Here is a 23686-nt window from a genome sequence, read left to right as displayed (position 1 = left end):
ATGAGTTTTCAATAATTATGAGGTTTTCCCTTCCAATAGGCTAACATGGGGAAAGGGTTGAAATTACTTCAGACTGCAATAGTGGATTGCAGTGGAGCAGCCTCATGATGTTTCCTAGCATTGGATTAATTGCACCAAACCCCTTGCTAGTGGTAAAGGTGGCTTTGTTGTATTTTGAGTAGAAATGCCAACACTAGAAAGTGCACATTTCTCTGCTCTATAACTTTTTGTGTGTTTGGTGCTTGACTCCAGCACACACTGGCGGTCGAGGGGGCACATATGGCGATTACCCAGCAACAGCTATGACATTCTGGGCATGCAACTGAATCAACAGACCTCTGCCACTTTTGGGCCGACTGGAGAGGTTGGCCACGTGACCTCTGGAGCCAGATCATGGCCCCACTAAAGATAAAGATCTGCGTTCCAAGGTCTCATGGCAGACAGGACTGAAATTTAGGGGAGACATCTGTGGTTAAAAGGGAGCCCCTTTGAACCACCCCCAACTTCAAAGGCACACTCAAGTATAACTTCTTGCAGCAAGAGGTGATATACGCTTGTGGGGACGTGGGACCGGAAATCCTGGAACAACATGGTTCACGTTGCCAGAGCAGTTTTTGTGCACAAGGATGAGTACCTCCATTGAAAGGGACTGCGTACCCTTCCTGAATAGTGTCTGGCCTGGGCCGACTACCTGCTGCTGTGTGGCAACCTGAAGTATGCTCTCCAAGGCTTGGTGAGCATGCCCCCTGTTCTTTCAGTCGTCTCAGGGACATCAAAGATCTCCTAAGAGGGACCCACACCATTTACATGTGACACCTGATGCACGGCTGCCTTCTCAAGTATCACATCCTCTGCTGGATTCAAACTGGTAGCATGGCGTGGGTGTGGAACTCAGAATTGTGTCTAGAGACCGGATTGTCTTGTGCAGAGCCCCAAAATCTGGCCAGCATTTAAGGCATGTGGCGCCTGCATTGTGGGCACCTTGGCTCGCATAAGCATCTTGTTGGTAGTGAGCGGATTCACTGGTTGCGGGACCCAGTATGGCCAGTTTCGTCGATCATGCCGCATTTCTCTCATGTGACATGCCGACTGCATGCTCATTGCATGCGGTGTCCGATTCACAGGTTGCGGCCCTCGGCGATGGGGACGATACCGCAGTAGCACCTCATTCTACCTCCTAAGGCATTGCTGAACTTGTGCCTGTGTGTGGCAAATGATAATGTGTAGAAATCGGGTTTCTGCAAATATTTATCATTTGCACATCATCAAGTGTCTTGATTTGTTATGTTCCTATTAAAACCATTGTTTCCTTCGCACTTCAAAATTACTAAATAAATTGCTCCATTTGTGCTTTTCTAACTGCTGATATAGTTTGAAATATTTGTGTTCGAAAAAAAAATACATCCTATAGCCTTTCCTTTCACACTCCCTGTAGCCCAGCTTGATTGTCAGATAGTGCATTTTACTAAATCTTTTAACTTTGTAGTCCGAGAAAGAAAAATAAACAACAATCTTCATGTTAAAAAAAAAGCAGCAGTTTGACAGAAGGCATGGACTAACATTTGACATCTGTCTTTTAAACACGCAGCAAATGTGACAAGATAAAACAAATTTTGAAGGCATCCTCATTGCTCATTCACCGTCTGAACTTTAGTATAGGTATTTTGGGGGTTCTGCAATACTCACAGCACCCCCTACTTCCAGAGTCTATGTAACACAGTGGACCCCTCGTATCCCTGGGATGTCACTAATCATACATGTGGAATACCCTTAAATTGGATGCTTCCATTTAAGAAAGGTTATTTTCCCTCTTTCCATGCACTTTTGAGGAAGTAAATTGTGTTTTTAATTGTATTTATTTATTTTATGCGTTCTTATATTGCGCAGACTTCACCCGAAGGTCTCAGAGCACTTCACAATAGGAACAGTAGTGAAACATGAGGAAAAATTGCAAGTCAGCAAGTTACAAATTTTACGTTACATAAGGCAATAGTGACAATTGTGCATGTATCAAGAGCAAACAAAATACAAGAGGTAGCAAACGATACGTTACAAGAGGAAAAAGAAGTGACGTGTGTATGTTACAAAAGCGTACAAAGTACAAAAAGAGGTATAATACTGCACTAAATGGCAGATACTCAAAATACAAGAACAAACGTTACGTTACATGAGACAATGGTGGCAATTGTGGATGTATCAAAAGCAAACAAAGTACAAGAGGTTGCAAAGGATACATTACAAGAGGGAAAGTGACGTGTGCATGTTACAAAGGAGTACACAATACAAGTAGCAGTATAATACTGCAATAAATGGTAGACTCTCAAACCACAAGAACACATTGGGAAGGCACTTCTATAGTAATGTAGAACATAGTTTCCTATAATGGAAGGACTTCCTTCAGATAATAGGGAGGGCGTGAATTAAATTTGGAAGTGTCATTGAAGGAGGAGAGCTTTGAGGTCAGTTTTGAAGGCCATTTGGCGAGCTCAGACTATAGTTTGATAGTGCAACAGAAAAGATGGTTTGTTTAATGCTAGTTTCTGTTGTGTCTGTGTGGACAGCGCCTGCGGAGTTAAAACGGGAGGGCTGGCTCTACTCTGTATTCAGGCATGGGTGCTGTGTCTACCTGGCACAGCGCCACCTATCGGCGAGATGCTGCAGGCGGCCTTATGACGTCATGGAAGGTTCTGAACTAGGGCTCTGGGGACGCGCGTGGGTCACGTGATGCGGGACCTAAGCTGAGACCGGCCGCTGCAGCAAGGACCGGACCCCAGCTGTCAGTTCCGCGGCAGCCAGCGGAGAGCATTCATATCCCGGGACAGGACCGGGCCCAGGAGACGCAGGACCCGGCCCAGCAGAGACAGGACCCGGCCCAGCAGACACAGGACCCGGCCCAGCAGAGACAGGACCCGGGCTGACAAGGGGCACCTTTTCCCGGTCACCAAAGCCGGACATCCCAGTTCCTGTGGTACACTGGCGGAGGGCAGCGGGACGCGGTCATGAAGATGCACTCCCCCTGGGCTCGCTTCTACTCCAACAGCTGCTGCCTGTGCTGCCATGTCCGCACCGGCACCATCATCCTCGGAGTCTGGTACCTGGTGAGGAATGCGAGGAGCTTTGCATTAGTGCTTCAGTTTACTCCGCCGCCAAACACCTGCCATGATGTTGCCTTCCATTGCACTAATGAGGCACATACTGCAATAACGCGTAAAACTGTTACACTGATGCCTCCACCCTTTACACTACTGCCACAGCATGTATTGCATTTATTTGTTGAAACCTGTTGCGTAAATACCTAATACAGTTAACTAATGCAGGAACCTATTGTGTTGCAGTATTTATATAGTGCTTACTTACTACCCTAATGTGAGGCGCTGCAGTGCTGATCCACACGGCTAGCACGCTGCACCGTGTAGGGTTTGTGGTGGTGGAATGTGTGGTGCCTTTGTGTTGAGCTTATAAATCAGATGTGTTTTCGGTTCGTGTGTGAGTGATCAGAGGTGCATATATTGTTTTAGGGTTCTGCGTTCAGTGGTATGAAGGGTGACAGGTGTGTGAGAGCGAGACTTGCCGTGGTGACGTGCTGGCATCTGTGATTGACTACGCACGTTCCATTATTATTGGTTTTCAACTTTGTCAAGTAATGAATGGTCGGCCTGTCTGCATAGCTTGTCGGACCCTGCAGGAGTGGACAGTCTTAGACAGTCTTAGAGTCCATGGGTGAAGCATACGCATGTTGCTGCTGGCAACCCGTCTGCAGATCGCCACTTGTAATGATTTTCAGCATTTAAGGCATTTTAATAATCTTGTATTTATGATTAGAAATCGAGATTTATTTGATTTGTATGAAAGCTAAGCCTTTACATTAATTACCATGTGTTCAAATGTTAACTCTCTCCTTTTAAACATCACATTTCTGTTGGTCAGTTCACTGTAAACCCAATGTATTTAATTTCGAGCCGTACCTGCTCTTTCTCAGGGGGCTCTTAACATAGTAAATGCTTACTCTACCAGTGCCTGCGTAAACAAGGCTTTTTCACTCGTTGTCGCGTTCTTTTGTTCTTCAGGGAGTTTTTTGAGGGAGTTCCTTGTGAGAATCCTTCGTGGCCAGCAATGTGCAGCTGATCATGTTTTGACATTATGTGACTGTCCAGTTGGCATATAGTGGTTAGTTTATAGTGGTATGGTTAGTTGCATCCCACTCATACGAGCAATCTCATGATTGAATAGCTGTTAGATATGAATTTTTTTAACCACTTCACATTTGGCAGAAGGACAATGTCCCTCTAGTCTTGGTGTGGTCCCTGTTTCTGCCATCACATCGTAGCAGGTGACCGAGGGAGATTATAGCCGTGTGCCACGCAGTACTGGTGGTAAATTTCAGTTCCAGGCTCTAGCTTGGACCAGTAGCCCAGGATGTATTTCGTAAACAAGCAGGGTTTCACCTGTCGTCTAAATTTCATTTGCTCCTGTATACTTTGTATTTTGCTTAGCGAGATGTTGTAGAGAATTGCTGCTTGGACCAATAATGAGGAACCTAATATGGATTTCTGTTTGTAAGAGGGCACAGTGATCCATGATCCATGATCCATGGTGCTAATCTCTAATGTAGAGTTGTTTTGTGAGGTTATCATATCTGTATTTTTGTAATGGTTTTTAATTAACTATACAATAAAGTTTCTTCTTCTTCTTCTTCTTCTTCTAGTTGTGAGGTTCTCTGACAGTGCAGAGTTCCTTGAACAGTGATCGCTTAGCTGCAGGCAGCCAGTGAGGGCTAGTAAGACTGCTGGTATATCTGCCTAGGGGTGTAGGTGGAGAAGAAGTTTGGCTGCAGCATTCTGGGCTTGTAATTTGTGTATAATGAGGGACAAGCCCCTACCTATATACAGCTTGCATGGTCTGCCTTGGAGATCACGAGGGTGAATATAGATTGTAGCTTTTATTGGTATCCAAGGTACAGGAAGATGAATCTCTGTGTTTTTATTGTGGTGAATGCGTTCACATTGACATTGTTGACATGTGGTATCAGGAATAGGTCTAAGTTCATGGTTACCTTGAAGTTTTTCATTTCTCTTGATGTGGTACCCAGTTCTTTATGACATATGGTGGTAGGTTGGCGTTTGTGCCACTGTCTGCAGGTTAATCTCAGTTTTTGTGGCGTTTGGGGTAATCATTCCTCACCCATGCATCTGTGGCACAGCGCCAGTTATCCAAGGCAGTCATCATTACAAAACTCTCATAACTATTGTTCTAATTCCCCATCCTGAAAATCCCCAAGTAATTGGATTGAAGATCGACCATCTGTAGCAATGATTGGCTTTATCCATCAATGCCCTTCTTCACCACTAATGTCCATTATAAAGCCAAGCCAGTGCCCTTACCTTCTGCATCAATGTGCCTTTCTTATGCACATATGCCCAATGTTATAAACCAGTGCCCCAATTTTAGGTTGAAGCCTACCTGCTGTCTGGTTTGCTAAAAACAACTTCAGGACATTCAGAAAGCTGACATGGGCAACGGCAGCTTGCACAGATAAATGCGGTGGGGCAGTGAGCCGGGGAGTAAGCGGGGTGGGGTGGGGGGTAGTGGAATCTGACATACGACGGGAATGTGAAAATTAACTAAATAAATAAATACAACCACTTACCTTGCTCTCGCCGCAACGCAGACTTCGGTGATGCAGCAAGCGCAAGTTAAGTGGTTTTATTAATTTAGTTAGTTTTCACATTCCCGTCGTATGTCGGATTCCACTACCTTTGCCCCCACCCCACAGCATTTACCTGTGCAAGCTGCCTCTGGACCTAGGAATGCATTCCACACGTTGCTTACCATTGGCTTTGTGGTTTGTAGCTCACATTTTCTGGCTTTCTGTTTGCTGGCTTTATTTGCTTTATGCTGTCCAGCTTGAGTTCGTCCCTCCTGTTGCCCAAATCTTGTGTACTGTATTCTTCCACAACCTCTCTTTCTGAAAACAGGCCTTTAAATCCTGCTCTTATCTTGTCATATTTGTTGTGCATTCAAAGACAGATGTCAAATGTCAAGCTCTCTCTTCTGAGGAAACTTCGTGTTCAATTTTCTTTCCCTGACTTCAAAGTGAGAGAATGTATGTGACAATCCTGCAGAGTATTCATGCAAGAGGAGAGGGTGTAGGATATTTTTTTTTCAAGTACACAAAAACAAGAACTGTGCTGATGTTTCAAAATTTATCAGAATTAGTTCAAATGAAGCACATTTTTTTGTAATTCCGAAGTGTGGTAGAAACACATATTTGAATATGATAAAAACACGTCAGTCTGCTAGGTGATGACATTTGCACACTTTATTGTTTGTGTGCAGTAAAACCATATTTAGGTGAAAATTTAATGTTATTTAATTGAAAATGTGTTGCCTGTAATGGCAGTGCACTACCACAATACGCATGATCCACTCTATGCCACTTCACTCCAATCTATGCCCCTTCACTCCACTCTATGCAATTCCACATCACTCCATTCTATGACACTCCACACTACAACATGCCATTCCACTCTATGCCCCTCCACTCTATGACACGCCACTCGACTCCATGCCACTCCAATCTACACCACTCACTCCACGACACGACACACCACTCATCGTGTTCCATTCTACCGCACTCCAATCTACCCCACGTCGTTAAAATCGATCCCAATTTATTCCACCCCACCCAATCTTCCCCACTTCAATCTACCGTACTCTAACCTAATCTACCCAAATCAACCCCACTATGATCCATTATACCCTACTCCACTAAAATCTGCCCACTCCAATTTACCCCACTGCACTCCACTCTTACCCAGTCTATGCCAGTACATTCCAGTTTATCACATACCACTCAAATTTACCATACTCCACTCAGTCTAACCCAATTTACCCCACCCCACTCTAATCTACCCCACTCCACTTCAATCTACCCAAATCCACCCCAGTTTACCCCCACTCTACTCCAATCTACCCCTCTCCACTCCAATCTACCCCACTCAGTGTACCCCAATACAACCCACTCCACTCAAATCTACCTTACTCCACTCAGTCTAACCCAATTATCCCCACCCTACTCTAATCTACCCCACTCCAGTTCAATCTACCCAACTCCACCCCAGTTTACCCCACTGTACTCCAATCTACCCCTCTCCACTCCTATCTACCCCACTGAATGTACCCCAATACAACCCACTCCACTCCAATCTACCTTACTCCACTCCAGTCAACCCCACTCCAATCTACTCAACTCAGTCTAACCCAGTAAACCCCACCCCACTCCAGTCGAGCCCACTCCACCCCATTCTACTGCACACCACTCAAATCTACTCCACTCCACTTCAATGTACCCCAATCCATCCCATTCCCTTGTACCCCAATCCAATCCAAACTACTCCATTCTCCATTCTAATCTACCCGACCCCGCTCCACTCCACCCACCCCACCTCAATCTACTCCTCTTCACTCTACCCCAATCTACCCCATCCCACCCCACTTAAACCTACCTCACCCCACTCTTCCGCACCCCACTCTACCCCACTCCGATCCAACTCACTCCACTCCAGTCTACCCCACCCCATTCCAATCTGCCCAACTCTAATCCACCCAATCTGCCCCACTCCTCCCCACCCTAATCTTCCCCACTCCACTCCATCTACCCCACTCCCCGCTTCCCCAATCTATCTCACTCCACTCCAATCTCGACTCCACTCCAATCTATCCAACTCCACTCAAATCTACCCCACTCCACTCTACCCCAATCTACTCCATTCCAACCTACCCACTCCACTCTACCCCAATTTACCAGACTGCATTCCACTTTACTCAACCTACACATCTCCGGTCTACCACATGCCACCCAAATCTACCCCACTCCAGTCCAATACAACCCACTGCACCCCACTCCAATCTACCCTACCCCACTCCAACCCCCTACTCCAATCTACCCAACTTCAGTCTACCCCAATCTACTATACTCCACTCCAATCTACTACACTCCAATCCACCCCACCTTAACCCAGTCTACCCCACCCCTCACCACTCTATTCAACTACACTCCAACCTACTTCAATTCACTCCAGTCTAGCCTACCATGATCCACCAAATCTATCCCACTCCCATCTACTCCACCCCACTCAACCATAATGTATTCCACTCTCCTCCAATCTACTTCTCTCCACTCCTATCTACCCCACCCCACTCTACCTCACTCCAATGTACCCCACACCACTCCAAACTACCCCAATCCACAGCACTCTTCCCCTATCTACCGCCTCCACTCTACCCCTATATAGCCTAGTGCACTCTACCCCACTCCAGTCTACCACATGCCACCCAAATCTACCTTACTCGAGTCCAATCTAACCCGCTCCACCCCTCCCCACCCCACTCCATTCTATCCAACCCAACTCGACCCCAAACTACCCTACTCCAGTCTACCCCAACCCAATCCACCCCACTCCAGTCCACCCCATTCCAATCTACTCCACTCCAATTTACTCCACCTCTTCCCAAACTACCCCACACCACTCTATCCAACTCCACTCCAGTCTACCCCACTTCACTCCACTCTACCATAATCCACCCAATCTATTCCACTTGAGTCTACTCCACTCCTATCTACCCCACTCCACTCCAATTTACCCCAATCCACTGCACTCCACTCTTCCCCAACCTACCTCAATCCACTCCAGTGTACCCAAATATAGCTCACTCCACTGTACCCCGAACTACCGCACACCAATCTACCCCACTCCAATCTACCTGACTCCAATCAGACTTCCCCACTTCACTCCAATCTACCCCAATCCACCACACTCTACGCTAGTGTGCCCCACCCTATGCCAGTTTACCCCACTTCACTATACCCCAATATACCCCATTCCATTCTGCCCAATCTACCTCACTCCAATCTACCCAACTCCACACCACTACATTTTAGCGATGCTGAACAGCAGCCACACTGGTGTACATAACGGCTAAAACACATTGCCAATAGCTCTTGCATAGGCGAGACCTGTTGGCTTTACCAATGCTTGTTAAACAAGTGCCCCACTTCCTGTATTTTTCCCCCTCTTGTGATCTAAAGGCAGCCACTTCTTGTGAAACTATCTCTCTTTTTGCACAAATGCCAGCTTACATCTACTACACTAATACCCAATTTGACTTTTCACTAATATCGCACAGTCTGTAGTAATGTAGCCCTGCGGCACCAGTTTGCCACTTTGGGCTGTAATGCCACACCACAGCACCTATGCCCCGTCCTCTGTAAACTGGCTTCTGGAACTCTGCTATTGCTTTCTCATGCCCATGGCAGCACTGGCCATTTATGCTATCCCGCATTTCTCGGGGTGGCTGGTGCAATTGGAAGCTGGTTTTAAGGGCTACGGCTGCTGCTTCTGTCATTTTCTCCAGCTACCCAGGGTTTATAGCAGCAGGTAGAGCAGAGGCCTGGAGAGAAAGAAGGGAGAAAGCGAGAGGCAAACAAAAAACAAAATCAGTGCTAGTTTGAGCATTTTTGCCAGAGTTGGTTCTAGTTCCTAGTCGTGCAACCCCCAACTTACTGCACTAAAGCCCCAACAGTTTACATTAATAGCTATGTCCTGTATTAATTCCCCTTTTTTTTGGACTGATGTCAACACTGGCACTTTGGGTCTATTTCATACACATAAGGCCCACTCTCAGTAGCACTCTCTTTGTGAATGGTGGGGTATTTCCTGTGCAAGCATGCCACGTGTTGAGCACTCTACCAACACTGCAACTTCAATGAGCCTCTCATCTCCTTTCCATGACATAATAGGCCTATTTGTAGAGCCCACATTCGCACCCGAGGAGATATATTGGCACTACTGATAGATATGGATTGTTTATTGCTATCCACCCAATGATACTCGTTTTAATCGACCTCGAACAATTGGATGTCTTTGCGGACCTGCTGCAATTCAAACCTCTGTGATAAAACACAGTTCACAGCACTGGATGCTTTAGACTACTGGGTCACTAGGCCTATTAGTTTGAGACCTAGTCAAATGGACACGGTTGGCAAAAGAACTGGAGCTCGAGGTGCAGTTTACATTTTGAAGTTAAGAATCATTATTTTAGGTCCCCGTGCTAGAAATTATTTTTTTGCTAAAGGTAGTATATCCGTCACACCACTTTGCTATGGGATGGACTCCACTATGGGTTAATGCCCAATAATGTCATATCCCATGTTGGTGTGGAGTTATAGCTGGTACCTCTTACCCAAACTCCCTGTGAAAACATTATAATGGGGGCAGCTGGAGGGCCCGTTGGGTGACCACTTCTCTTCAGGTCATTACAGACACTGTCTCCAACCCTCAACTTTTCACCTACAAATTATTATTTTCAGGTGTGTGTGTCTCATTAGTTTAAGGGAGCAAAACAAGAACACAACACCCAGAAAGTATTAGGCTATTACTTATAAGTTCAGGACTGGCATCAGTGTCCGTAATGACCTGGAGGGAGGTGGTCACCAAAAGAACAGGTGTGTGCCATAGCACCTGGGCTAGAAGCAGTGCCCAGAACAGCCCTCTGTGCACTGCGCACCCCGCTTACCTGGCCCTTTGTTCATCAGGACCTGAGGGGCCGGGAGTGACTTCATATGTATTGCCAAGAACTGTCAGTGCCTACCTCAAGCAACCAATACATGCTTACATATCCCGGATGCGATGTCCTCTTGAAACGGATGGAACGCGGAGAGTGCAGGTTCAGCTTCCGGGTGAACTCCTCAGGAGACTGAAGTGTCTTAGTATGAGTAAGGGTTTCAATTGTTAACAAAAGAACATGTCAACGAGGATGTATGATGATATAACATTATTGATTAAAGCAAGAGCAAACAAAGGGAAGTAAATGAAACAACACAACCTGTCTTCGGTTGATTTATGATGTGTTTAGGTCCTGTGGCACCTGCTTTTATTTTGATTATTGCAGTTCATTTTTATGTAAATATTGGGTGCGAGGGGTGCAGCATTTAACACATTATGATCCAACAAGTAATAAATAGACAAAAAAGAATTCGATGCATCGCTACACACATGGAGGCCGTGCCATCTCTCGGATAAATGGTTGTATAACAAAAGCTTAATTCTGCCCGCTAAGCTGCGGGGGATGACGCTGCGCTGCTTCTAAGCGGGTCACAGGACCCCACGCCGGCCAAGGGCGAGGCAAGGTTGGGCTGGAACAGAAAACTGCCCCGGGCACCAAAATAAAAGTGGCCTCAATTAGTGAATTAGTGACTTAAAAAAGTAGCCCATGTTTTCAGATTGGGGCAGTTTTGAACTTACTTGTAAAGTCGCTGTATAAGTATTTTGAAAGGTATAGAAGACCAAATGGATTGGAGTTTGATGCATGCAATGTTTATTTTAATTTCAGGGAAATTACCAGTAAAAACTGGCCCAGCAGACCACAAAAAAGGCTGACAAACAGCCAAAAACGGTCTACACGCTGGCCTGTCAGTAAAGGTGGGCGAGACAAGAAATTAACTGGGAGAGCCGAGCCAGCCTGTCTCAGATCTTAGAGCCCATGCACGAGCCGAGCCCTGAAAATATTTGCCATGTAAATCATACAATAAACATTACGCAAAACCTGATAAAGTCTCTTCAAATGTCAAAAAAGTGCATTCCTTTGACGTGGTAGCTTTGACATTAAAGTGAACATTACAGCACTGCACTGAGTACTTATTAAAAGTGATAGTTTTGTACAACCGGTAGCCTGAACTTTTTGAAAGTGCTTTCATATGTGAAAATGAAGAAAAAAGAGTTTTGGTGAAATAAAATATTTGCGCGCGATCACACAATTTAAGCAGGGAGGCCTCGCTTTATTTAGGTTTTCTGGTTTCATTTTCTAGAAATCAGTCAGTAGATGGGCATCTAGTTGTCTTCCCTTACATTAAGGTTTTGTTTTTACATTTTAGAGCATTTTTCTCTAGTTTTTCAACTATAGGGTTAGCTCCACCCAAAGGTATTGAGGAGCTTTACATAAGCATCATTTATGTTACACAAGGTCATATGCATTTTTATAGGCATGGGGAGATTATGTGATTGGTCTAGAGTCACAGGATGTTGAGCCGACGCTGAGACTCGAATCTGCTTCCCCAGTTCCACATTCTGCAGTTCTGGCCGTTACGCCACAATCTGGGTAGAGGTAGTGGTGTAGCACAGGCCCCCGCAGCCTCTGTGGTGTGGGGGTGGGGGCAAGCTCCAGGGGTCTCCTCAGCACAGTACTCTGGCTGGACAGCTCCAGATTGAGTCCGGTGGGGGCCCCACTACGTCCATTGCGGGCCCCCTCAAGTTTCATTATGCCAGTGGGTAGAGGGAGGGCGGAAGCTGGGCTCATTATGAGCTCAAGGTTCCAACAGAACCTTGAGCTGAGCCCGGCCCTTGCTACAGGCTTGAGCCTGGCTCTTGCTTAGCCCGACTCTGGGGCAGTGGCGCAGCAGGTGGGTGCACGACCAGCGGCACGAGACAAAATGATGGGCCATCTCTACAGAATGTGATGAGGGTTCTCCTAGTCTCCCACATCTCACAAGTATTAATTGGCCTTAATCTGAATAGGGCCTCCTTGAAGGTTTGGGCCCCCCTGGGGAATTTGGGCCCCCCCTTCACAGAAGAGGCTGCAGGGTCTTACGTTACACCCCTGTGCAAGGTGCATGCACAACTCGAGGCCCCATGCAGATAAGGCACAGTCTCACTAGGCTTGAGGTAGCGCAAACAACCGCTCATGGCTTAGGTGGAGCAATACGTTTTAGTTAAAGGCCTTGACTGAATTCATTATGTGCATTACATCAAAGAAACATCAAACAAACGTGACCTATTTCACTCAAGGGACTGGTAAAGTTCTCATTCATGCACCTTCAGGTCGATTGATAGGCATGAAGCCAGACCTTCAGTGCAGCAGCAGTCACGCTGAGACCGAGCCATTCCTGAGCAAAATGATTCTCATGTCAATACCTTTGACCAGGTTTGCGCACTGCCCTCTTCCTACCATTAACCAGTGGCCCTCCTGGCAGGAGGTTCTGCAGACAAAGACCACCAGGCCCAACTATTCTGGAGGCCACTCCCTCCCACAATCATTTATGAGTGACAAAAAGCGATTAACTTCAACAAGAGTACTTGCAACTACCCAGTTAGGAAAGAAAGAGACCCTCTTTATCTTGCCCACTATGAAAGTCCTCATTGGGCCCCTACGTCCCAGTACTGGGAAGCTTCCCTGCTAACATGCCTAAAATCTGAAAGGATGCCCTCTGGCATGGCGTCATCCGTGACGCCATCTTAGCCTTGACTCTGATACTAAGGCAGCTCCTTCAATAGATCAAGAGAGCTCACAGTCATAGTCATGAAATATTTAGACTTGGAACAAACGTTGATGTAATGTTTTAGCAGAAAAAATGTGAAAACAGGGCGAGTTTTAGAAGTGTCAATGTCGCTACTGAGCACGAATAAAAAAAAGTGGGCTTGCTCCAGTGAGAGAGATTAGGGGTATCCGTGGGCCCTCTTGTATCACCTTGTACCTCCTCCCATATCCCCATGTCTCATGCAACCTGTGGCGAAGTAAAGGTGCCAAGGGCCCTCTTACACGGCGTCTCCTTAACCCCAGTGGACCCCCCTCCGATATCCGTGGCCCCCGTTGCCACTGCACCTGTTGCACTAATGACAGCTGCACCCCGTTTGCACACAAACCCACTGCAGCGAATGCACAGTTAGTGCAATTGTCATATTTTATGCTTCAGAAAATAACACCTCGTCATTTAATTAAGTTATTTACTTTGTTTTAAAGTGCAGAGGCTACACCAATTTAGTGTTAACAGATTGTTCTCCCAATACTTTGTAATATATGAACAGTGCCTTCATTTTTTCAAACCCTAGCCTAAAAAAAGTGTTTTCTGGTGGTAGTCGTGGTCTGGCCGATTATTGCAGAGGATAATAAAATAGACGGATGCCGCTGGGCAGACCTGCCAGAGTATAATTCGTTTTAACAGCTCCTTGAGAGGCACTGGAGCCTAAGAGGGATTTGTCTTGTGAGGTAAGAGGCCGCCGGTAGATTTATGTAATGGCGGCTGCTGGAAAGGTTGCTGCTGTTTATAGGGGGCGATCGTTTGCCACAAACCAGAATGAAAAGCGGTGCTCTCCGACGTATCTAAGAGTCGACGGGGAGCTGCAGATACCTGAAACATGGACAATAATCCTCACTGTTAATTGAAACATTTGCAGTGCGATGCAAACTGCCCATCAATGCAATGGAGAGGGAATAACTCCGCCAGCCATCTTTATTTATACAAGACATTAATGTAAGAATCCACTTACTGAAAATGTTAGCTTATCTGGAATTAGATTAAAATGTAGCAAATGTCAGAGATGGCCGATCCAGTGAATGAAGGAGTTTGGATAGGGCCCAAAAGGAGGCTGAGTTCACTAGACTGGTGTACGCCTCCCACTTACTCGTTAAATTGTACCTCAAGCCTCATCCTGTGCTGGCGTGTCCGGGTATGCATTACAATCTACACTCCTCTCACAGCTCCTGACCAGGTCTTTGGACCCTAAACATAAGAAACACTTACAATCTGGTCACCCTACAGTCATTGCTGCTACTATCTGAAGGCTGGTACCACTGTCTCTCTACGTAGTTGTAAGTAATATTGCTACGGCTGATCCATTGTCTCATCTAGGGGTGGGCACACAGGATTGCTCCATTGACAACCCAATTCACAAATCCCAACCTTGGTCCCGGACAAACAGATCTAGAGGGCCCCAGGCTCTCGTCTAGCTAACGGCGGACCTGAAACACAGCAGTAGATGCCACCAACCAGCTGTGCTGTTTGGTTCCCAAGGAAGAAAGACGCAACACAAATGTTGAAACCCTGATTCATTCCTACTAGGAATTAATGAGACAATCCAGTTCTTCACAACCAGTGTAAATATTGTAAGTTATTTAACATATTAGAAAGAGTAGAGTGGCCCAGTCAGGGTCAATGCATTGTTGGTGTCGGTACTCTGTTTACTGGTTGAACCTTGGCTCAAGTCTCTTCCTGTGTTTATCCTTTTCAGATATGCGTAACTGCCTACATTCAACTCCTAACCTTTTTCCAGGTCTTAGGGCGGCCCCAGTGTCATGCTGATCACCCTACAGTCATTGGTTTCCCAGCTGATGGTCAGTGTCACCGGAGCCAATATATGATAAGAGACATAGCTTGGCTCCTGAACTGGCGTTGTCGAAACTGCCATTAGTACAATGTGATATTTATTGTGGACTCACACGTGAGCAGGTGTTTTAACACATGTAGTAAAGCATGAACTCGTGTAAGGGGAAAACACGCTCCTAAATCTGTAATGGCTTAATTATATGATCATGGATTTGGAAACTTGGATATATATATTTCTTTTTATGAAATTAATTTTTACAGTTGTTGGAATTAATTCATAGTGGTGTTTTCATGGCCATTTAGACCAAAATAAGTTAACGGTTTTGCTTTGGTATTATAACAAGAGTTCCAATAACATCTCAGCAATAAAAGACTTTATCCATGGATAAAGAATTTAAACAAGTTTAGCTTTCGTTCAAGTGTAAGTCAGCCTCTGGGATCCCGGCCTTCAGTGCAATGAAAGGCAACCTAACCTAATTTCTCTTTTGGCCTGTAATGTTCTGAGACTTGATGCATTCCTGGAATTAGGATATAAAACGTATTAAGTTAATTGTGGTGGTCATCAGACAGTGTCTTGAGGTGTTCCTTGTTTCGGTCAAATAGCTGAGCTGTTTACATGTGTTGGAAATGTCCCCAGCTGCAGGGTCACACCCACACTTTTAGCCTTTCTCCTCCCTTTTTTGCTGAACTCATTTTTGCTGCCTTTAGGACTCCGTGCACTTTAGCACTGCTAACCAGTGTTAACATGCAAGTGCTCTCTGTTTAAAACATGGTAACATTGGCTTATCCACAATTGGCATACTTCATTTACTTACTTAGTAAAGTGCACTAAATATTCCCAGGGCCTATAAATTAAATGCTACTAGTGGGTCTGCAGCATTGATTGTGCCACCCGCTTAAGTAGCCTTTTAAACATGTCTCAGGCCTGCCACTGCAGAGCCTGTGTGTGCATTTTACACTGCCATGTCGACTTGACATTTAAAAAAACTCCTTTTCAAGCCTTAAACTCTTCTTTTATTACATGTGTCACCCCTAATGTAGCCCATAGGTAGCCCATAGGGGAGGGTGCTGTGTAATCAAAAGGTAGGGCATGTACTTTTACGTTTTGCATTCCCTGGTAGTGAAAGACACCCATATTCGTTTTTCACTACTGTGAGGCCTACCCCTTTTATAGGTTAACTTTGGGATTCCCTTTTTACACTTATAAGCTGCAATTCCTGATTGAGAAGGAGTAGATCTGTCAAGTTTTATATCGCTGAAATGGGAATGATAAATCCTTTTTACTTGTAAAAATGAATTTATTATACCCTTTTAAAAATGTCACTTTTAGAAAGATGCGCCGTGGGTCTCATTCAGCATATTAACATTTAACAATACATAATAAGACTTGTTTTTCATGTGGACGTACTTTGGAAGTCCGATATAGGCCACCACAACATAGTTTTCGTTATTCATTTTAAACCAACACACAAGGTGATTTGTTTGCCTTTTCTATGGCAACATTCTTAGGCTGGTCATATTCTATTTCTATGGATATTTTGACCTCATATACCAAGGAGCGCCCCACAAATGCCCTGGAGAAGTCCAATCTCTTTGGACGAAACGTGTTGGCTGATCAACATGAAAAAGTTTTTTTGATATGTTTAATTGAATTGTTATTATATAAAAAGGATGATGTAAACAACAACTATTGGACATAGATTTCATAATTGTGTAAAACCGTTCATATGGTGGTGCACTGTTTGCTCTGTTTTGTCTAACGTTGTAAAGTCCAGTTGTTTGGACTGCACTGCGACAGTGGGTGCTTATAGTGTGTGCACACAGTCCTGGGATATTTCCCACTATTTCATACAAATCTGGTGATAGCAGTTAGGTGCTAGTTTCTATAGGGTTTGACTTTCGACATTCACATTTTTCTAGTATACTCTTTCACCATTCTCACTTTCGACATTCACATTTTTCTAGTATACTCTTTCACCATTCTCACTTTTTAAAACACTTTTTAACAAGCCTGACCATTTGTGACCATCTCGCCAGAAGGTCACATTTTTTGTTTTTCGTTTAGTTTAATGCCCCCCATCACAAAATAATCATACATATTCTCTAGTTGCTTTTGTAGAGCATTTTGTGTCCAGCAATAATTGCTGCATCATTGGAATCAAGTAACAACAAGTATATCCTCCTATTTCTCTACTTGGGTGTCGCCTCAACCATGAAATTCAGCAATACATCCTAACAATCAGATGCCGGCAATGGATCATCTCTACTTAGCACATCTATTAGTCAACTATTAGGCAAACAGAGAAGGAGGTGTCTGTGCAGGGTAGTTCCACCGGCTGCTTGCTCTTTGAACCATAGAGCGCTTTGCAAATGTAAAGCCCAATTTACTAAGTTAATGGCCAGAGTAAGGTGAAAGAGTACTCTACCCAGATTACTGTCCGTGGAGCAAGCGTATTTTTCTGTCAAGGTCCTCAACACAAGAGAGTGACCTTCTCTAAAAGCTGCCAATGATCCTCTTTTCCTCAACCGTGCTGGTCCATGTTTAATCTGGTTTTCTAAGAATGTCTACATGTATTATTGGCTTGAATGGGTTTTGTTTTCAGGAGTCAGGCACCCGGCGTCTGGCGGGGAGCGCAACTTATAGTTACTTTAGGGCACGAGTTATAGTTGCGGTACTTTTGTTCATTTAAAATAATATATTTTAACTAAAAATGTTATAATAACTATAAAGTCCCTTAAACATTTGTTTTTTTCATTGGAAAAAAAAAAATATATATATGTATTCTCTCCCAGCCTCTTTTGTGTTTTCAAAATAAAGATGCCAGCACTCTTGCACTCTTCCATTCAGTGCAAAATATTCTTTATTCACTGCACACCATGAGAAAGCTCAATGCGTTTGGCTCCTACTTATTCTTGGTCATGATAGCAAGCATCATCTTTGGATTGCTTGTCAAACACTGCATGTTACTACTTAAAAAAAACATACTATGTATGGTTGACATAATTCAAATAGAGCTTCTTGTCCATCTTAAAAAGAAGGAATAGAGTTTTCAACAATAATAATCAATAAGGTGACATTAAATATTACAAGTATTCCGCAAGTCAAAATCTTCTTAAATTAATAGTTAATTCAGTGCAATTAGCATTTTAAATGTAAAGTGCTAGATAAATGTCTACTGAAATCGCATTCTGTTGATTCATAACGCAAATTGCACCTACGTGAGCAATGTCAATTAATTGATATCAATGAAAGTTTCATATAAATACGTACGCAGAAGCACAACAGCCATTAATCAAAACCATAAAGTACATTGTTCATGGTCAAAGATTGTCCGGCAGTTGAACAAATTACCTTGATACCTCTGTTAAGATCCTACTGCCACCGGCACAGCTTACTCATAATTCAAAGTCCTTCCAGCTCTGTGTGCAGCTGTAAACAAAAAATAGCACTCAACATATTACAACTACACATCCAAAAGACAAATCTAGGAAAAAATGGCATATTTCAATTTATATAAGATTTCCTAATAACATTTTAGAATCATAGCTGGACATGAATTTCAATATCATTCTTCTTACCAACCTCCTTAATGCTTTCTCTCTCTGTGAGTGTGAAAGAAGCCACTATGGTATATACAAAATGGCTCGAGAAGGCTTGTGAAAAACTAGCCCCCAAAAAATCTTTCTTCCCTAAAAGACAATCCCCATATGCCCCGTGGAATACTAAAGATTTGAAAAACCACAAATTCTCCTGCAAACGGTTGGAGAAGGGGCTATAAAGAAACAGATAAAAAAAACTCTACAGCGAACACCAGGGACGCTGTTCAGATATTGCTATATATATATCTATATATCTATATCTATATATAGCAATATAGATCGTCCCTTGTACCTACCATTTAAGAAACGCCCATTCCAATCCAAATGAAATTGAATTAAGGACTAATGTATATATACAATTAGATGTTTTTATATTTATATTTATTTGAATATTTTTTAAAAGAAAGTTCTCTCCTCTCTCCTTTAAGAACAGGATAACAACCAGTTTCTGTATTTAACAATCCTGCTCATCCAGCTGCTGCCTATATTTCCTTAATTTTATTGGGTTTTGCACAATTGAAAGGTTAACTTAATATTTTGCACCACACATGAACATGATGAACACTCGGATTATGAAAATGTGATAGTTATATGCATTTAAGGTAGATGAAGGAATGTTAATTTTGAAAGGCCACTCAGAATCAATGAAAAAAATGAGGTGATAACATTATATTTATAAAGATGGAAAAAGTACAAGTATATGGCAAACCATTAATCCTTCGTATTTATACATTAATTTGAGGATGCTTTATATATTTATATGTTTATATCTATTTTTGCATTGAAGCAAATACGTCTACCAAATCTCAATGAGTTTTAAATGTAATCTATTTTCTGGGACCCATTATGTCAATTGTATATATTGCACTTGCACTTTAAATGTATTTGTGTTTTTTTTCTTGCACTGTCACTTTAAAAAGTCTTATCACATGGTATCAGCAGTAAAAAAAGGTAAAAATACTTAAACCAATTGTGCCCCCATGAGTGCGTCATGTGATCAAGTCCCCCAGGAGGGATGAAACGCGTCATGGCTTCCACTACACCTCGCACGGCAATAAACTAATTGCAAATTGAAGCTTTGGTGGTCCGCGCTCTTTCTTCCTCGAGGTATGAGGATTGTGTTGGAGTTACCTGCCATATATATATATATATATATAAATATATATATATATATATATATTTATATATATGAGGTACGTGGCGCTCCCGAAGCTGTAACCAGCAAAGCAATGACAGCCGATCAGCAAATCAGGAACAGCGAGACCCAAGGATGGTGCAAATGTTCTTTTATTTAAATATTAGCCCAGCACCAGTCCGCCATGACGCGTTTCGGCTAGAGATAGCCTTGATCACATGACAAACGTCACGAGGGCTGATCACCCATTTTAAAGTGCAAAATGCCATCACATGGAATGGAAACAAAGGAAATACTATCAGTGTTTCCATATTTTTACAATTATTTCATTGCGGCATGAATGCCAGTATTGCACACAATTTCAAACAATTGGTCATAGATTGTGGTTGATACAAACAATTATCATCGACCGAACAGTACCATTTACAGGAGTAGATATCTATTTACAAGAGTACGCATGGCACGGGCTACAACAAACTTTTAAAATGATATAAAAGTTAAAAGCTGAATAAATAGTTATATACAAATAAAAATATATAATATATAACCATTAAAATTCCAAAACTTTGTACAAAATACGCTCTAATTGTAAAGTTCCGTTATCATGAACTCCTAATAATGTACAGTAATGCCCAAGTGGGCTGTAAATGTCAAGACCAGTTGTAGGTACTGTACATGTGCAAAATCGCTGTTAGTGCAAAACATTGTGATGGCATTAAAGTGCTACCAAAATTGTGAAATTGATATAAATTCAAACAAAAATTAAATTTTAAAATGGTCATGGAGAGTTTCAGGGACATGTTGAACAATTAATTTAAAATTCATATGTCACAGTTCATAAAAAGGTTCAAGCTTCATTACAAAATTCAAGATAAGGATAAAAGTATAGATGCAGTTAGCAAGCAAAGCAGCATATGGTTAAACAATTATTCAGAGATAGGTGTGGCAATCCTCCCCAGTATTAAGACCTTGCGGTGCCTTGGTGTCAAGTAGTATTATATAGCGAGTCTCCAATTTACGTAAAAGGGACTCCCTATCACCGCCTCTCATTTGGGGAGGAACACAATCTATCGCAAAGTACTTTAATAAGGATGCATCCTTTCCATGTTTACTTTCAAAATGCCTGGCTACAGGATATGTCACATCTGCGTGGGTGATAGCTCGCAGATGCTGTAGAATTCGTTTGTGCACTTGTGGTCGAGTGCTACCTACATATCTCAACCCGCACGGGCATTCCAGAACATAAACTACAAACTCAGATTTGCAGTTTAATTTCTGTTTGATTTTGATTGGAAAAGGTGAAAGAGGGGTAGAAACCTCCGTTTTACTAATGCCGTGTTTACATGCTTTGCAAATTGAGCACCTCAAAAATCCTTTGCTCCCACTGAGCCATGAACCTGAAGTTACCTCAGGGCTACTAGAAACAAGACTGTCTTGCATTGCCCGGGCTTTGCGATAGGTAATGCTAGGTTGTTTAGACATGTGGGAACCAATTATTGGGTCACTAGAGACTAGGAACCAGTTGTCCTTAACTATTTTATGGATACTTTTATACTGGTTATTGTAAGCCATAATTAGTCTGGTCTCCTCACCTACCTTGTCAGTTAGGATCTTAGTTTGAACACTACCTGAGCCCAGGAGTGTAACTCTGTCAATCTTATTGGCTCTCTTGATGGCATTATCTATGGTCTCTAATTTGTAGCCACGTTCAATGAATCGTGCTTTACAGAGGGATTGTGCCAGCCGGCAATCATGTTCATTGCTACATATTCTCCGAATCCGAAGCATCTCCCCATAGGGGATACTACGTATCAGATGTGCTGGATGCTGACTGTCTGCATGCAGCAATGTGTTCCCTGCTGTAGGCTTACGATATAATCTAGTCTGAAGATCACCTGCATGGACAAAGATCTCCACATCTAAGAAAACAATAGACGATTTGCTGAGGGTGCTAGTAAATTGAATATTCAAATTATTGACATTCAATTCCTTTATGAATTCATCGGCCTCGTCCTCAGTACCACCCCATACAAATATTGAATCGTCTATGTATCTTAACCACAGTTTAACATTGGAGTTCATGGTGGCAACATGTTGTTTCATCAGGACCTGCTCCTCCCAGTACCCCATATGGAGACAGGCGTAACTGGGAGAAAAGCAGGCCCCCATTGCCACTCCCCTGGTCTGTAAGAAAAGTTGATTAGCGAACAAAAAGATATTATTCTCAAGACAGATCGTAATCATATCAAACAACATTCTTGAGTGTTCCTGAAAACCAATGTCTCGTTTCCCAAGAAAATGTTGTATGGCCTTCAAACCATCAGTGTGGACTATGCTGGTATAAAGTGAAGTCACATCCATGGATACCAGCACATAGTTAGGGCTCCATATAAAATCTTGTAGTTTTCTCAACAAATCACTGGTGTCCAGAATGAATGATGGTAGGCCTCTTACAAAATCCTGTAAGAAAAAGTCAATATATATATATATATATATCCAAGCTACCAAGTAATATTATTTATTTATATAGCGCCAGAATCGACTCCCGAAGGAGTATCTCTGCACTTCGGACAGGTTACATAGATATAATGCGATTGCAGTTAGGATCAGCAACAGAAAAGGGTGGTCTTAAGCAGCTTCCTAAATTGTAAATGATTAGAGCACTGTCCTAAGTGCAGGGGGAGCCCATTCCAATAAGTTGGACCAAGTTAGGAGAGGGCCTTTCCCCCTAGCCTTGCCCTTCTAACTCATGGAACCTCTAAAAGATGTTTGGAGCATGAGCGTAGAGATCTTGAGGGACAGTAGGGTGGAATTTCTCCGCGAGATAGATCGGACCAAGATTTGAAAGTGCCTTATGGATGGTGCAACAAATTTTGAATTTTACCCTTTGGCGTATAGGGAGCCAGTGGAGCTGTAAGAGAAGAGGGCGGGAGGCAGTCCTAGGGGGAATATTAAGAACTAGCGGTGCCACAGTGTTCTGGACCACCTGTAATCTGTTAATTGAAGTCTCACTAGCAGAGATCAGCAGGCCGTTACAGTAGTCCAGCCGGCTTAATATAAGTGCCTGAGTCAAAGATTTTCGAGTGGAGTCAGGGAGCAGAGGAAAGACTCGACGTAGTAGGCCCAGAGTGTGGAAGCAGACGCCAGCTGTCTGAGCGGTGTGCTCTTTCAAGGTGAGGGCTTGGTCCAGGCGGATGCCTAGATTCTTAACAGTGGATTTAGGGTCGGGAGGGATGCCAGATCGAGCGGCCACCACTCGGGAGACCATAGTAAAGGGGCCTCTCCGAAGAGCAAAATCTCTGTTTTCCCAACGTTACACTGGAGGAGATTACTCTTCATCCAGTGTGAGATGGCTCTCATTCCAGAAGAGAAATTAAGCTGTACAGACAGTGTAAATTTGTCAAAAGGGAAAAGCAGCTGTGTATCGTCGACATATGATATTAGGAAGAACCCATGGGTCCTCAGGAGAATGGCCAGGGAGCAACCTAGATATTGAAAAGTGTGGGGCTAAGGCATGAGCCCTGAGGCACTCCCTTGGAAAGTTCCATAGGTGCCGACGATAGGGGCCAAGATTGACAGTCTGAGAGCAACCAGATAAAAAGCTCGACATCCACTGAAAATCAGAGTTTCTTAGTCTAATCTTCTTCAGTCTCATGAGTAGTATCTGATGTGAAACCGTGTTGAACGCGGCAGAAAGGTTCAACAGCACCAGAATCGTAGAGTCGGCGTTGTCTAGGGTCATCCTGATGTTATTGGTGACCGCTAGCAGGGCTGATTCGGTGCTGTGTTTGGGC

General features: G+C 43.5%; 1 protein-coding gene across 1 annotated transcript in view; it reads left to right on the top strand.

Annotated features, from left to right (window-relative positions):
- The first annotated feature begins 2714 nt into the window (after positions 1-2714).
- Positions 2715-23686, top strand: part of LAPTM4B (lysosomal protein transmembrane 4 beta) — a 452106-nt gene continuing 431134 nt past the window's right edge. The window contains exon 1 of the mRNA XM_078686987.1: positions 2715-3098. Within this exon, the coding sequence (XP_078543113.1) occupies positions 3000-3098 (99 nt within the window). The 5' untranslated portion in view covers positions 2715-2999. The remainder of the gene's footprint in view (positions 3099-23686) is intronic.

This window comes from Lissotriton helveticus, chromosome 4_1 (genome assembly GCF_964261635.1).
Source record: "Lissotriton helveticus chromosome 4_1, aLisHel1.1, whole genome shotgun sequence".
Classification (NCBI taxonomy): Eukaryota; Metazoa; Chordata; class Amphibia; order Caudata; family Salamandridae; genus Lissotriton; species Lissotriton helveticus.
This window is presented reverse-complemented; position numbering and strand designations above follow the sequence as displayed.